A 15,873-nucleotide genomic window follows, 5' to 3' on the forward strand; every position below is an offset into this window, starting at 1 on the left:
GAGGGAACCTTTGTTCCATGCTCATCAGCCTATGGGCCACTGGCTATAGAGGCAGTGTCTGTGGCTATGGGAGAGACTGGCTGGCTCAGGTGGATGCCTCCTCACTCACCAGCCAGGTCACCCCAGTATCTGTGAGCACTGAGTTGTTTCTTCACAGAATCAATTAGGTTGGTAAAGACCTTTGAGATCATTGAGTCTGAATCTTGTCCTAACACCACTATGTCAACTATATCATGGCACTAAGTACGTCATCCAATCTTTCCTTAAACACCTCCAAGGACAGTGACTCCATCACCTCTTTGGGGAATCCATTCCAATGTCTAATCACCCTTTCTGTGAAGAAATTCCTTCTAATGTCCAACCTAAACCTCCCTTGGTGCAGCTTAAGACTATATCCTCTCCTCCTGTCGCTGGTTGCCTGGGAGAAGAGGCCGACCCCCAACTTCCCTCAAAACCTGAGGTAATCGTGCAGTCCCGTGCTTACTTCAGGTACTACAACTTTAACTCGGTCCTTTCCCGTACCACCTACTGCTGGGAGGGGACAGCACACACCAGTACATACCAGTACATCCCCGAGGACCAGCAACACCTCACTCGCTCCATTCACTCACACACACCGCACCACAGCACCCCCTGTGCCCTCCCAGTGTTGGGGAGACCCACCTTGACCACTCCCCGCCGCATGCGGGGGGCTTCCCGCGATTAAAATGCTTAGGCGACCAGCACACCTGCCCCGAGCCCTACCACTAAAACCTGATCCCCACCCCCGCCCCCATCTCGCCCAAGCCCCCGCGGCGGCAGGGACCTTCTCCGCCCCCGTCCCCGCCCGCAGGAGTGGCGGCAGGCTCCCGGCTCCCGCGGCCGCGGGGGCGGGCCGGGGGCGCTCGGCGCGGGGCCGGGGCCGCGCTCGCTGGGGGGCGCGCACGGCCACGGCCACAGCCAGAGCCAGAGCCGGGGCCGCTCCGCGGGCGGGGCCGGAGAGTGACGCGGGGCTGCGCGGCGTAAGCAGCCCGGCGGCGGCCCCGGCAACCGGGGACTGCTGCTCCTGCTCCGCGCCCCACCGCACCGACCGGCCTCCCTCCGCCCGCTGCCGGCGGAGCGGACGGGGAGCAGGACGAGGAGAGGAGAGGCTGGCGCCGCTTCTCGCAGCGGCCCCCAGAGCTTTGGCGCCGCAGCCCGGCGTGGCTGGCGGGAGCGGCGGCCGTAGGAAGCGCCCGGGGCGGGAGGAGCCGCCTCGGGCAGCGGATCGCGGCCCTCGGGTGCGAGGCAGGGCCGGCGGCGTTGGAGGAGCCCGAGCGGCGGCGGGGGCCGTGCGGTGAAGATGGCGACCCCGGGGATGGGCTGGCAGCAGCCGCAGCACGGCTACGGCGGCGGCTCCGCGCCCGGCGCGGGGAAACTCGGCTCGGGCTCGGCACAGGCGGGGCTGGGCGCCGAGCACAGCCCGGACCTGCACTTCAAAATGAGCAAGAAGATCGCCCAGCTGACGAAGGTGAGGCAGACGCGCCGAGTTCGCCGCCGCCTCGGTTGTCTTCCCGCTCCGCGGTGTCTTTTGCGCCTTGCTATCGCGCGGGCAGGGATGGGCCTGGAGAGGGGCTCATTGTTGGGGTTGGTGGCAAATCCAGGAGGGATGCAGCCGGGTGTGTGTGCCTCGGAGGCTGCGCCTGGAGCGGCCGACTTGCCCCGCGGAGCATCCTTGTTCCCCGCGGGCCAGAGCTTGGCGTGCCCCGCGGTCCCGCGGACCGGGAGCCCGGGGTTGGAGGAGGATCGCTCACGGGAGCTGCCGCAGTACCGGCCCCCGGTAGTTGTGTCCGAATCCCACCTGGTGCGACCACCTATCCCGGTGTGCAGGAGCGGGTCCCTGGCTGCTGGGCTGGTACTTGATATTTATTCTGTGAAAATTACAGCTTCTCTTCTAGCTCTTTTTTAAGCCCTTCTCCAGATCTCTTTAAATTGTGAAATTCAAGTGTTGCTTGCCTTCCGTTTGCTGTAGTGCTGTTATTTTAGGTGTCTGGTAATAGCTTAAGTGCCTTAGATGGCGAGGACGAAGAGTGAGAAAATCTCTGGTCTAGTATTGCTGATTGAACAGATTTCATTGTGTCATCCCTAGCCTAGAAAATACATTGTATCTTTCATAGAGGCTGGAGTCAAGCTACGAGGTGTTTTTGAAGCGTAGGGAAGGTAAGGCTGGTAGGCCCCGCGTTTCAGATGTGATTGCAGCTGTGATTTACTTAAAATAACTTAAAAGAATGCTTTGGTGCTGTAATCTTTCTTGTATGATGCTCAAGCTGTAGGCGAATAGCCTTGTTTAGGGAATGAGAGGCAGATTATCTTTGTTAAAGAGAAAGCAGAAGAAGTAATTTCTGTCGAGAATTACATAGCTAAAACATTTAAAGGTAATTTAAAAGCACTGTGGGAACTGCTAGTATTCTTCAAATGTATGCTAAAATGGATGAAGGTGACATTTCGTTGGAACTAAGAATGAAGGCTGCTGGCAGTCTCACAGCAGAGACAGTTCATATTTATATACAGTTGATGCACTATCGACCAGTTAAAAATAGTATTTATCATGGCACGCTGTGCACCTTCATGTGTTGGAAAATTGATGATTGAGGGGTATTTTGTCTTAGAATTCGGAGTCCAATTCCTTTCTATGTTAATATCAGTGGAATTCTAATTTCATAAGGAGAAAAGTTGAATTAAAATAAGCTGAGCAATCTCCTTGGTTTTGCTCCCTGTGTATACAAATCACAAATTAAAACATTAAAGGTGTTACTACAGACTTGTGCTCCCTGAAAGGTGCAGAAAGCACCTGGAGACCATAAACATGTATTAGGCTTACCTGAAGGCCTAGTGCATATGCAAAGTAATACTTTCAAAGACTAATTTGATTTTTTGTGTGTGTCTTTGATATATTCCCTTACTTTCTCTAGGAAACTACCCAGCAGTTTATAGTTTATTTCAGGAATAGCATTCCCCCTCTGTTGTGGAGTCATTTGTGCATACCCATGAGTTCCACATCACTGGGCATGTGCCCTGTGCACTCTCAGTTATGCATCAGATATCTTGAGGTGGATGTGAGTTAAATATGGATTTAAATGCATGACGATGAAATATTTTGAACATCTGTATTGGAAAATGTAAAAAGAGTGAAAGTAAATACTGTTTTTTCTTCCATTTTTTTTTATGACCCATACTGAGTTCATCTAAAATTCTATATATTGTGTGCATGTCTGTCCTGACAAAGACTTCAGAGTAGTGCAAATGAGTTGTTTTCTGATTGTGTATTTAAAATAATTCTGAACTATATGCTTGTAAAAGGAGTTTACAAGTGAATTAGTCTTTTGCTGGACTGGAATCTTGTATGTGTTTCCCAGTGACTTGCAGATTCTGGCAATATTTTAATTTGTGTGTTTGTGTTCTGTTTTCAAGTTTTAGGGAGAAAACTTGGAAAATCAGCTGATCTTTACATTGAGTAAAGGCCTGGAGTGAATTATAGTATTTTTAAATGTAAACCAGGATGTATATAAAAATACTTATCTTACACCTATTGCAACAATAAAATTAAGACTTTAAAGATTAAAAGTGCTGTATAAGATTAATTTCATTAAGGTAGAGGTACACCTTTTGACAGTTTTGTGGTTAGAGTGCTCAGGTGCTACATTTCTGTTTGTTACTTGACCTTTCAGAAAGAGAAGCTTAAAAGAAGTATAGAAACTTCTGGGTAAAGTATAATCTAAACTTTCTAATCTGCTCTAGAATCTGAAGCCTGATTTGATAGCTGGCTGCAGAAATGAATCTTAATAAAGGACTCAAGCTACAGGGAAAAAATATACACCCACTACTTAATGTCTCAAGGTGAGAGTTAACTGTCAGAGAAGAATTAACTTCATTTTGCAGAAGATTTCTTGAAGTAAGTTGTTGCAAAAAAGATTTTAGGATATTTCTATTAAGGTCTTTTGACCAAATTCTACTATTCTAACTTTGTCAAGTGCTCACTACCTTGTGTGTATAAAATTCCTCTTCAGTAATTTAGGAACTTATTTTTAGGAAAGCCACTTCTTAATTGTGCTTCTCAAGTCATTTAATGTCATGTGTAAGATACTTCTCACACACCTTTCAACTGTTTTCCCCATTTATTTATTTTTGACTTCCAACTTTCCTCTAAGAGTGCGTTGAAGATATATTAACTCTTTCTGTGGATTTAGAGCCTGAGTCAGGCACTTTACCAGGTCAAAGCAAACCCATTAATGTAGTATAGTTGAAGGAAATCCAAATATGCATTGTCAAAGGAATATACACAGTTAAGTTATTCAGACAGCTTCTGTCTTCTGACGAAAGGAATGTGACTCAATAGTTTATTTTTGCCTATCCTTGTACAGTTTGTATTATGAGCTGTGATTAGGAGCAGAAGAAAATGCTTTCCCTACAGAAGATGCAGGTCACTCTTGAATTAAATGTAAAATTCCAAAATTAGGATTCCTCTCTTACTTTTTCGCATCACTTAGAGAGAATCTGATGTTTTAGTCAAAGCAATACAGGAACACAAAGTAAAAGGTGGAATTTGTTTAATAACTGGATTTAATCACTAATTCAGAGTGAGGCAAAATAAGGTAGGAATCAATTTCACTAAGCATAACACTTCTGAAGTGCTTTACTATATTTTTACTTTTGCGCGTGAGAGACTTACTTGATTTAACTTTAATGTGCTTAATTCACAGGGGAAGTTAAAACAAGTAGTTAGAAATGCAGCTTTAAAATATAAGATGATACTTCGTGTCATGTTCAAAGACTCCAGTAAATTGTAACTGAAGCAATTTTAAGTCTTCCTCTTCAGTATAAGCTCCTTATTTTCAGGCATTTTGAAAGATCTGTGTAGCAGTTTGGGATAAAGGAGCATCTGACACAAAGATTAAAACCAACAAGAAATAAACTGCGATTATGAGATTGCATATATGCTTTTGTGGATATATGCATGCAGGAGTGCCAATGCAGTGTTGAATTATGCCTGCTGCAGATGAAAATATGCAAACTAATTAAATATATATGCATAAGACAACTGGAATAGAAACAAATAGCAAGTTGCTGCTACGCTTGCATCAGTAGGAGAGAATGGCACTAGTTTTTAGTATTGCCAGAAGAATTCAAGTGGCGTGGTTTTTGGTTTGTTGGGGTTTTTTTTGTTGTGGGGTTGGGTTTGTTTTTTATTCTTTTTGTGATGTAATTTTTAGCTTGAACATTTGTGATAGAGAAATCCATATCCTAAATGTGCCTGCGAAGTCTGTTGTCCAAGCTTTGTGACATCAACATAAATCTTTTACGGAATAACTGCATGATCCGTGCTGGGATTATAAAATGAGAATCTTCAGTATTGGTTGTTGTATGATATTAGTTGCAGACATTTGGGATTAACTGGAGCAGCTCTGAAGAGAAGGAAGCACTTGGGAGCGTTAATTGATAAGAAACTCAATATGACCCAGCGATGTGCTCTTGCAGCCCAGAAAACCAGCCCAGTGTCCTGGGCTGCATTAAGAGATCTGTGACCAACAGGTTGAAGGAGGTGATTGATTCTTCCCCTCTGCTTTGCTCTCCTGAGATCCCACCTGGAGTACTGCGTCCAGCTCTGAGGTCCCCGGCATAGGAAAGACCTAGACCTGCTGGAGCGAGTCCAGAGAAGGGCCCCAAGGACTATCAGAAAGCTGGAGCTCCCCTCCTATGAAGACAGGCTGAGGGAGTTGGGGATGTTCAGCCTGGAGGAGAGAAGGCTCTGGGAAACTCTACAGCAGCCTTCCAGTAGCTAAAGGGGCCTGCGAGTGAGCTGAAGAGGGACTTTTTACAAGTGCATGTAGTGATAAGACTAAAGGAGAATGGCTTTAAACAGAAAGAGGATAGGTACTAGGAAGAAATTCTTTCCTTTGAGGGTGGTGAGGCACTTGAACTGGTTGCCCTGAGAAGTTGTGGATGCCTCATCCCTGGAAGTGTTGAAGTCCAGGCTGGATGGGGTTTTGAACAATCTGTGAAAGGTGTCCCTGCCCATGGCAGAGGGGATTGGAACTAGGTGATCTTTAAGGTCCTTTCCAACCCAAACCATTGTATGATTCTGGAAGAAGGGTCTGTAAGTGCTATGCAGATGATCTGCATCCTACAGTTATAATTTCTGTCTATTTAGTGAAAAGAAAAGCTGTACAAATTTCTAATGTTTTTCCTTGGTACATGCTTAGAGCTGGATGGTTCAGTTCTGGAAAGGTTTCAAAAAAGTCAGTTCAAATACTAAGGCTACAAAGTTATCCAAGGCACATCATACTTGAGTAAAAAGAATCTAGAATCTGAGACTCTTGAGACGAGATTCTGTTCTCAACTCTTCCAACAGCTTCTTGTCTAAATTTGGGAAAATATTTTTTAAAAAAACCCATAATTTTCTCCTTTGACTTTCATTCTGTTATCCTGTGTTAGAGATAAGTACTTAGACAATAGACATTAATGTTGTAGTTTAACCCAGTGAGTTGCTAGGGGATGTAAATTTATTTCAAAGAATGAAGAGCAATTTTGATGATCTTTAATTCAGATGTTTATGTTTCTTATTGTATGTGCTCTTTTTCTGGGATGGTTAAAGGTTTCTCTCAGCTATTGCAGAATGCAGTTCTATGGAACCTTATAAGGTTCCTTATAAGCTATAAGGTTTAACTTATATTAATGATTCTTAACAAAATGTTTCCAGTGAAACTTTGTCAGTTTTTATTTGTAAGTGCTCTGCCTCAGGGAAAAAACCAACTAAACCTCTTGCAGAGGGTTCATTGTGCATAGGATTATAAGAAAACTTTAAAAAAAGAGCCCTTAAAAACAGGGAAGAAATGCGAATCTAAAAATCCCTGTAGAACTGTTCTGATGTTAGCTGTCATCATGTGATGGTTGATGCCATTAACAGTTTTGTAAAAACTTTGGATTTAGCTTTTTAAGCAGCCTTATGTCATCTCTCCAGTGTGTGTTAACATTGGCAGTAGGCCAGTATTTGCTAACAGTTCTAGGATTGCATGAAAAGAACTGAAATTTTGAGGCGGGTGTGATTTAAGTACATATTTTAATGTCAGTATTTTTCATATGCTTCTGACTGGTAGTGTGGGAATAAATGTTATGTTATTACATTAAGAAATGGTTTTCAAGAACTAAAAGATATGAAAATGTAATATTAGATATTCAATTAATTTACATTTCTCTGGAGATATTCAATTTTGTTTTGTGTTGATTATTCCAAAGATAGCTGAAATAAGTCTTCTAAGACAGGAGAGACTGAAGGTAGGAACTGAGAAAGTTAGACATAGACGATATTTCTGATGCAAGTGTCGTAAAATTTTTCTTTTTTAAATCGTGCTAGTGTAGTCTCTCCGTCTTCCCTGTCAGACTCTTTCTGCATGGTGTTCTGTGTCCTTGTTCTGCAGTAATTATGGTCTTAGCAGGGAGTATTCATAGAAGAGAAGTTTTCTCTACCCGTAATGGTATAAGGGCAAAGATGGGACTGGGTAAAAATGTCATGTCTTTAATACCATCTGGTAGAGTTCAGAAGAAGTAGAGCTTCAAGGCTTTCAATATCTTCTGCAGGCCTTCAATAAAACCATCAGTTATTGTCTTTATCCAAATACTTGCTGGCTGATGTACTGGGAATTGCTTTAAAGGACCTGTGGCTTCCTTTCACGTTTTGTAGGACAAGAATTATGGTATTTGGTGTTCTAGTTAGTATGCTCTTTGTTTCTAAAGAAGAGATCAGGCATCTTTAAAAAAGAAAAAGGGGAAAAAAAAAGAAAAAGGTTGACATTCCTGATATGATGTCCAGGAACTCTTATTTAGTTCTGTTATTTCCTAATCAGGACTAATTGAAATAAGTTAATTATTGTGATACTTAGGAGACCTCAGGACCATATATCTGTCTCAAATGGTTCTTCCATTCATTATCATTGCAAACTTAAGAGGTGAGACATACTTTCTACATGGACCTGGTATGGGGATATTTTAGAGCTCAGTGTTGTGATATGTGTGAATTAGGTCAATGACTTCACAGTCTTTTATCACGAGACATCAAGAAGAAAGAAGTAGGACAAGAATGAAATATTTTTAATATTAAAAAAATATATACTCAAGTAAAATTCCTTTACTCTCCACCCATATAGGTTTAGTGGTTGTCTAGTAACTTGTAGTTCTTTTGAGACTACTGACAGCTTTATGTTCTAAAGATATGTTCTGTATGTGTGTGTAATTGAAAGTGTGATGGTGTTGAAAAACTGTCTGATCACACATTCACATAAGCTACTAGTCTAAAATGCCTCTTTAATATGCTTGTGCATATATCAACTTCTCTGAGATCATTTTGGTTTCGGTGTTTTTTTCTCCACGTTTTACAAACATCCAAAAGAATACTCAAAATGAAGCAACAAATAAACTGGGGGAGAGGATGAATAATATGACCTGACACCTAGGAACATAGTTTAGTGGTGGATTTGGAAGTGTTAGTTTAGAGGTAGACCTGATGATCTTAAGGATCTTTTCCAACCTAAATCACTCTATGATTCTGTATGTATCCTCTTTCTTATTCTTATTCATTGCTACATCAAATAATATAGTTACAAGGAGCTGGAAAACTGTTAAATGTTATTGCTCTGGTACTTACTTCAGCTGTTAAAAACTGTGCATCAGCACACTGAGGATATTTAAAGAAAAACCTGAAAGATAGGGATTTTAGTAGGAAGTTCAATGTTGTCAACATGTCAGAATTTAAAAACTAAAGAAGAAAGAACATGCAGGTCATAAATGAAACCTGATATTGCAACATCCACGAAATTTAAAATCTGTCAACCTTCAGCTGCTTTTTACATAGGATGATATAAAGCTTGTGAAAAAAAATTAAGAAATATTTTGAATTTATTTTGATTTGGGGTTTTGTTGTTATTACTGTTTTAAGCTAAGTACTGCATTATGAAAGAAGTCTTTTGCAATTTTCTTGATTTAGATAAAATCAATAGTATGTCAGTTGAGAATTAAGAGCGTAATACTGAAATGCTTTCCTCCAGATGCAAAAGTTTTAAAGTGGAGAGTCTTTTATGTATTTCAAAAATGAAATCAATAGTTGAACTCCCTGTAACTGTACAAGGTTATAAATTAGCATATGTACAGGACGTTGAAGTACTCAATTCTGCAAGGAGATTTTGACAAGTCTTATAAAATTGTATCAGCAGAAGACAGCTGGGTTTTGGTTTTTCTTTTTTTTTTTTTGGTTTTTTTTTTGTTTGGTTGGTTGGTTTTTTTGTGTGTGTTTTTGGGGTTTTTTTTTTGGGTTGGTATCTGGAATACCATGAATGTGCAAAGAAGTTGTTTCAAATGGATGAGACTTGCCACTTCTTTAGAAGAAGTCAGATTACAATTCAATCTTAGACATAGTGGTGTTGTACTTTCTTCAAACGCAGTAAAACTGTATTTAGCAATAGCACTGTTTGTATATTTGAATATTTATTATTGTCATGCAACCTATTGGTCACACATACTTTGTTTTTTCATGTCTAATACATGTCTAATACATTTTCATGCATCTAATACATGTGCAAAAGTGTTACTTGTCATAAGTCATTGTATTGGTATAGCAACTTCTAGCCTTAAGTAGCTTCTAAGCACTGAAATTATTTCAATATCTCATTCTCTGAACTCGGGCTTTGGCTTTAATAAAACCAGTAATTTTGTCAATGACATTGCTGTTTCCCACCCTTCCAATTCTCCATTGAAAGCTTCATTCTCCTTTGAACTGTGTTGAGGAGGAGAGCATTACCTTAAATAGTCACTAAGTTTTTCTTACTGTTTGCAGGCTTACTGTTAAACAAACCCAGCAAATCTCAACAAAACATTATGAAATCAGATGTATATGTCTCTTGGCTGCTTCAAGTTTGGCAGTAGTAAGCCAGGCTTCTATGTATTTTTCTAATGACTGATGTCATACCAGTAACCAAAGGCATTGCATTCCAAAAATAACCAGAAGAAACAAAAACAGTCTAAAGCTATTCACCATCTTGTCCTACTTAATGCATATTACCTGGTTCTGTTTCCTCAGTCAGGCTCTCCTAACTGAATCTAGAAGGGTAGGAGGAAGAACAACCTTTTGCTGCGATTGTCACTTGGCTAGTCTCAAAATGACAGCTTTTAAAAATAGCTACTGTTAAAAAGTTCATGAAATCCTTCTTGTTCAAGATGCTGCCATTAAATGAAAGACAACCTTTCAAGTACAAAAAGTAGTATGAGGTGAATATAAGAAATACTTACTTTCTGTTTTCATTTTTATGAGATTAAAGTAATCTTTCCAACCAGTTTCCTAAAATTTAACTTCTAGAAACCTGAATTGTAATGTCTTTATAAGCAGGTGGGCTATAATCCAAAGATTTTTAATGGAACAATGTTTTTGCTCAAAACATGACTGAAAGCTATAACTTTTAGTAAAGGGTGTCTGACACTGCCTTCTTAGATCTAGTATTTTGCAGTATGTATGCTGATGTGTTTGGATAGGTCGTACTCAAATGTATTACAGTAATCTTCTGTGAATGTCTTTGTCCCTTCAAAATTTGGCAAATGAAAATAATGGTAAATTATTTCTGTAATAAAGGTTAAGAAAGGACTTTAATTTTTTGATTTAACTGTTTTGCATAATTATAAGTGTAGATTTCACTCTTAAAATGTAGTTTATTGTAGCTGGTAGTAATAAGTAATCAATTGTATGTTTATAGGCTAAAAAAAGCGCAACAGCTTGAAAATCTGTATATGTGTTTCTTCTCAACGTTAACCTGTATCGCCGACATAGTTTATTTATTAAAAAAAAATACTTTTTGTGTTGTGCCACAGAATGGTAGAAATTTATTTGAAACTTCTAATCTGTTATTATGGTTAAGTTGTTCACTAGCTTTCCATATTGTATCTAACAATATAGTGTTGATTTACAGTTCCATTAAATTCCTATGCCATAAAATTCAGTCAGACCTTTCTTTGTCCCCTTTTTTTTTCTTTTCTTTTGTTTTAAAAGCATATGTCCATTTGCTTTGTGCCGAGACTGGGCTTTGACACAAAGATCAGTTTACATGTTCTTTGAACTGACCTGGGAGTGTTCTGTGGCCATTTGTTCTCCTCCCATGATTCTTGTCTTGCCTTTCATTATTTCCATGCTCTGCTTCACATCTTGTGAATGGTCCATATCGTGGATCAAAAAGGTATACATGGCAATTTGGTGTGTTAGGTATGTTCTGTCTTACCTCGAAATACCAAATGCAAGCAGTTGCAATTCTTATCATTATGTTTGGACAGGCACTGCATTAGTAAGTATCCCTGCACCTTCTGTACAAGTGAAGAGCCTGAAGCAAGTTTAGCTTCTGTTCATTTGCATTCTTTTTCATAGCTATGAGTTGATACTGTAGGATAAACTAGATTTCAAATCCCAGATTGTTGGGGTTTTGTTTTGTTTTGGGTTTTTTTTGACAAAGCTGTTTGTGTAATAGATGATTTTCCTCTAATGGAAATTTTAAAATGTTTTGGGTTGGGATTTTGCTGTTGTTTTGTTTGTCTTTTCTTTTTCTGTGTGCGGTTTTATTTGGGTTTTTTTATGGACTTATGCTCGCTGGTCCTGAGGGAAACTAGATTTCCTGCTTTCAAAACACTGTTAATTTGGTGAAGTTGGAGACAGAAGTAAAATGCCTGTTCACTATAGGATATCGAAAAGAGTTACATGATGATCATAAACTGTAGCTTCTGTGTGTGCCTATATGAAATTTTTGTAGAGAAAGTCTTAATGAAGTCCTGACTCATGTGGTATATTTGACTCTGGATTTGCTTGAGCCTTGTCTGTTCTTATGTATAGAAAGGGGATTCTTATAGAAAAAGGAATAATTTATTTAAGGCTACAGAAAGAAATAAAGTTCTCTGGTCTGGGAAGCATAAAAACCCAGTAGCTTTGTCAAAGAATTGAGAGTAGTCATTAGTTTATCTGCGAGAACTGATTGACATACATATGTTAGCGAAGGCTGAGGCTGTGTGTGTGCTTTGTGGAAGACTTGTGAGGCTCTGCCCCTGTGAAGAGGAGCCTTGTCTGACGCTTTGCCTGTCGGCTGTGTTGGCACTGTTGAATTGTTCTCTTGCCCCGCGTTGCTCCGTGGCCAGCCGGGCGGCAGCTGCCGCTCTCCGGGGTGCCGAGTGCGGGGCTGCCTCGGCGTTTTAGCTTCACTAGTGTCAACAGCAGCCGAGTTTTACTTGGTTTATGCAAACCAGTACATTTCCCTAGTGGCAAGATCTCGTTAGAGGCCCGACTTATATAACTACGATTTCCCAATCCTTTTACGTAGTCAGTGTGGTGAGCTATAACATTGATTACGCTGAACACTGTGAAGGTAAGTGCAGTGAATTATTTCTCTGAAAGTGTGTGCCATGCCATTTTGTAGTGTCTTCACAAAAGCCAGGCCAAAAAAAAAAAAAAAAAAAAGGACAAAGAAGTGAAAATAAAAACAAGCACAAGCATTGGCATTTTTCAGAGAGTTCTGTCAGCTAGCAAATTAAGAAGTGTTTGAGTATATCTGAATAAGCACCAGTACTTCATTCACATTGTTGGGACTCTGAAAGGGGGGTTCATGTTTGATTTTTCTAAAGCTGACTTAGGAAACATACAAAAGAATCCCTTGATTTATTCCTACAGGATTTGTATTTGGGTTTATTCTGTTCTGAAATAGCTGCATTTTTAGCTTTTAAGGACCTTAAAAACTTGGAAATACAATTGTCTTGTCATGAAATTCATTCAAGGTATGTATTCTATTTCTGGATGTTGCCCACAGTATCTAAGATTCGCAAGCCCTCAAAACAAGAGGAAATTGCATCTTGAAACAACATACTACTTAAAAAACACTGATTTTGATGATTAATCAAAAACAATGATACGGGTCTGTAAGATGACTACCTTTTTCACCTTTTTTCACCACTTAGGTGTTACTACTTCTTGATTTAGGAAATCCTGAACTTAATATCACTCTGGTGAGAGAAAATTCATTTGTTTGTATATGGAATATATAGAAAGTGAAGAGTGAAGATCCTTAGGGATCTGTATATGCAAATATTCAAGAAATAAATGTGAAGGGAAATACAGCTTTGAGACTAAAGCACAACTTGAGAGTAGCCTTTGGTCTATCCTGTTTTCCTTGCAGCAATTTAAGGTCTAATCATATAGCAGATATGTCAACTATATTCTAGCTAGGTGATTAGAGGGTAAATGTGATTCTTTCTCTCAGGAAAGCAGATTGGGGAATTTGTACATCTGTCACTGAATCTTTTTTTCTTTTTATTTTTTTTTCTTCATTTTGCTTCTCAAGATTTAATGTCTTGGGAAATGGCCCAAAGCTAACTGTGCTACAGATTTGTAATGCTTGTTTCTGACATAACCTTATTGTTAGAGGTTAACATGCCGAAACTGAAAAGGGCTTTTGATTGGGTGTTAGTACTGCCACACCTCTCCCAGCACAAGGGTATTGATTTGTTGTTGCAGGTATATCCTGAATAAGTCTGTAACAGGAGGAAATAGTTGTTACCAGTTGAAGAGTGAATACCTATGTTATTCCTGTTCATTAGAGGGCTAATCCTTGCATATGATCCCAAAGCACTGAAAACTTCAGTTTTCTTTTTTTTAACGTGGCCTGAGAAACTGAGATGATTGGGTTTCTTTAGCTTCTGTTGGACCTCAAGGTTTGGAGTTTTTGTAATGGAGTACAAAGGAAATCTAATTCTTGGTAAGTGCAGGGGTTTACTTTAGTAACCAGTCCACTACTGCTTTTTGCATATTTTTGGATGTTCATGCTTGGGTTGGGGGTGATGTTGTTTCTTTATTATGGTACACTGGAATCATTAATGTTTAATTTTCATGGCACTTCAATTAATTAGTTGGAAACTCTGCATTGCAGTGTATTTTATATCTGGTTCTGTGATTGAAGATTATGCAAAATATAGCAGGTATATTAAGAACTTTATGAAAAGTCTATGGCAAACCATCAAGTGCAAGCATTTATTTAACTTTTTATTTGTAAAAGGAGACATTTCTGAAATGTACATGGCTCTGTCGTTATGGATCAAGCTTGTTAATTTTTAATGTTATTATAAATAACCTTACACTTTCATGGAAGAGATTATGTTTTGGAAGCTGTATTGTATACAGTCTTTTTAACCCTTAAACTATAGGTAGAAAGCAATGGAAATTCTTCTAAAGTATAGATTAGAATTAGGGAGACGATCTGCTAAAAGCAGAACAAAAAGCTAAATATCAAAAATTTTCACCTTCCTTTGAACCTTTTCTGACTGTATAATGGGCACAGTGGTGTATCAGTTGCTGAAGATACTTGTCCTTAATGTGTAAGAGTGATGTTAAAAAACACCAACAAACCAAAGCATAAATGGTATTTGCTAGCTAAATTTGAATTCCACTTTGAAAAAGTATCTGAAAACTTTAGCAAATTTGCTGTTGACTGTTAAATGTTTTAGTCTGAAAATTAAATTGTTCCATGCTGTTTCTTACCAAGTTAAGACAACATTTATAATGATATCAAATTACAACTGGTGTACTGGAAATTACATGGTACACAGAAAAGTCTTAAAATGTGCCTTGGAATAATTTCTCAGTATTCTATGAGTGTGTTCTTTGTATATGAGTTACATAGATCATTCTTAAATTTTTCTGTTAACCAATTGTGTGTTTTGCAATATGCCACCAATTTAGCTTATTTTTTATTCATTTCCCTTTTTGTGTAAAAAATGGAGAGTTTTGCACTAGTAGTTGGAACTAGGCATGTTTGTTTGAGACACTGAATATATAAAAACTGACAAGTGCGTGATACAGACCTGTACCCACCTCAACGCCAGAGGCCTTGAGCTGATTATTTAAGGTGAAGTTGCACACAAGTGCTCGGTGATTTGGTTTTTTTAATCTTTTTTTTTTCTTGTAAATCTACGTGTGTTTGATTTACATGTATTCCTTGATTTAAGATTGCCACTGTTTTCTCATTTGCTGAATTAAAGTAATATATATGCTGAAAGAAGACTTCTTGATTTTCTTTAATCATCTTTACCGTGTTAGCTATCACAGATTTTTTTTCTTAAGGTAGTTCATCACAGCCAAAACTTGAGGTCTTGATTAAGCTCCTTATTGGACTGACCCATCAGGTGTGGGGAATTTTTGTTGGAAGTGAAAAATTCTGAACAGTCTTACCTACTGTGTACAGTGAATTGCTGGAAGAGGAGTTAGTGTCTCCCATTTCATGTGAAATAAAGCAAGTATTGTAAAAGAGGCAAATAATTTACAATATAAATACTCTTAAAATAAGCTTCTTGTAGAAGAAATTGTAGAAGCCTTTATTGCAATTGCATGAGACAACTTTTTAAGCACATTCACTAGTGTAGCTCTCCAGAGGATTATATCACGGTTGACGTTTAGATTCAACTGGATAACCGTAACAAGAAAATACAGATGTTGAACTGGTAACTGAGTGTTCATGATTCTACTTACTGTATTTATTGGGATGAATGGAAAAAAGAGATGCTTTAGGACAAAGCAATATAATTGTATGCTTTTACCAGGACATCAGTTTCCTTGTAGGTCTCTAATGGAGATATTACAGTTTTCCCACCTAAATATACACAATCTTTTTTTTTTTTCTCTTATATTTTTCTTTAATTTTTATCACATGGTTTAGAAGACTTGTGGTGAAAGGAACTGCTGCATACTAGGAGAAAGAATATATTTATTCTTTTTTTTTTTTTTTTGTGGGACTGTTTCTAAGGAAATTTAAAATTGGTTACATCTTCTCTGCTCTTTGTTGTGTGCCTGTGAGT

General features: G+C 39.1%; 1 protein-coding gene across 8 annotated transcripts in view; it reads left to right on the forward strand.

The window, feature by feature from the left end:
• The first annotated feature begins 1,178 nt into the window (after nucleotides 1–1,178).
• FAM184A (family with sequence similarity 184 member A) overlaps nucleotides 1,179–15,873 on the forward strand; it is a 78,124-nt gene continuing 63,429 nt past the window's right edge. The window contains exon 1 of one of the 8 annotated variants that reach the window (XM_064649672.1): nucleotides 1,179–1,489. In XM_064649672.1, coding sequence (XP_064505742.1) covers nucleotides 1,322–1,489 — 168 coding nt within the window. In that variant the 5' untranslated portion in view covers nucleotides 1,179–1,321. The remainder of the gene's footprint in view (nucleotides 1,490–15,873) is intronic. The other 7 variants (XM_064649670.1, XM_064649667.1, XM_064649665.1 and 4 more) reach the window with 7 other exon arrangements.

This window comes from Pseudopipra pipra, chromosome 3 (genome assembly GCF_036250125.1).
Source record: "Pseudopipra pipra isolate bDixPip1 chromosome 3, bDixPip1.hap1, whole genome shotgun sequence".
Taxonomy (NCBI): domain Eukaryota; kingdom Metazoa; phylum Chordata; class Aves; order Passeriformes; family Pipridae; genus Pseudopipra; species Pseudopipra pipra.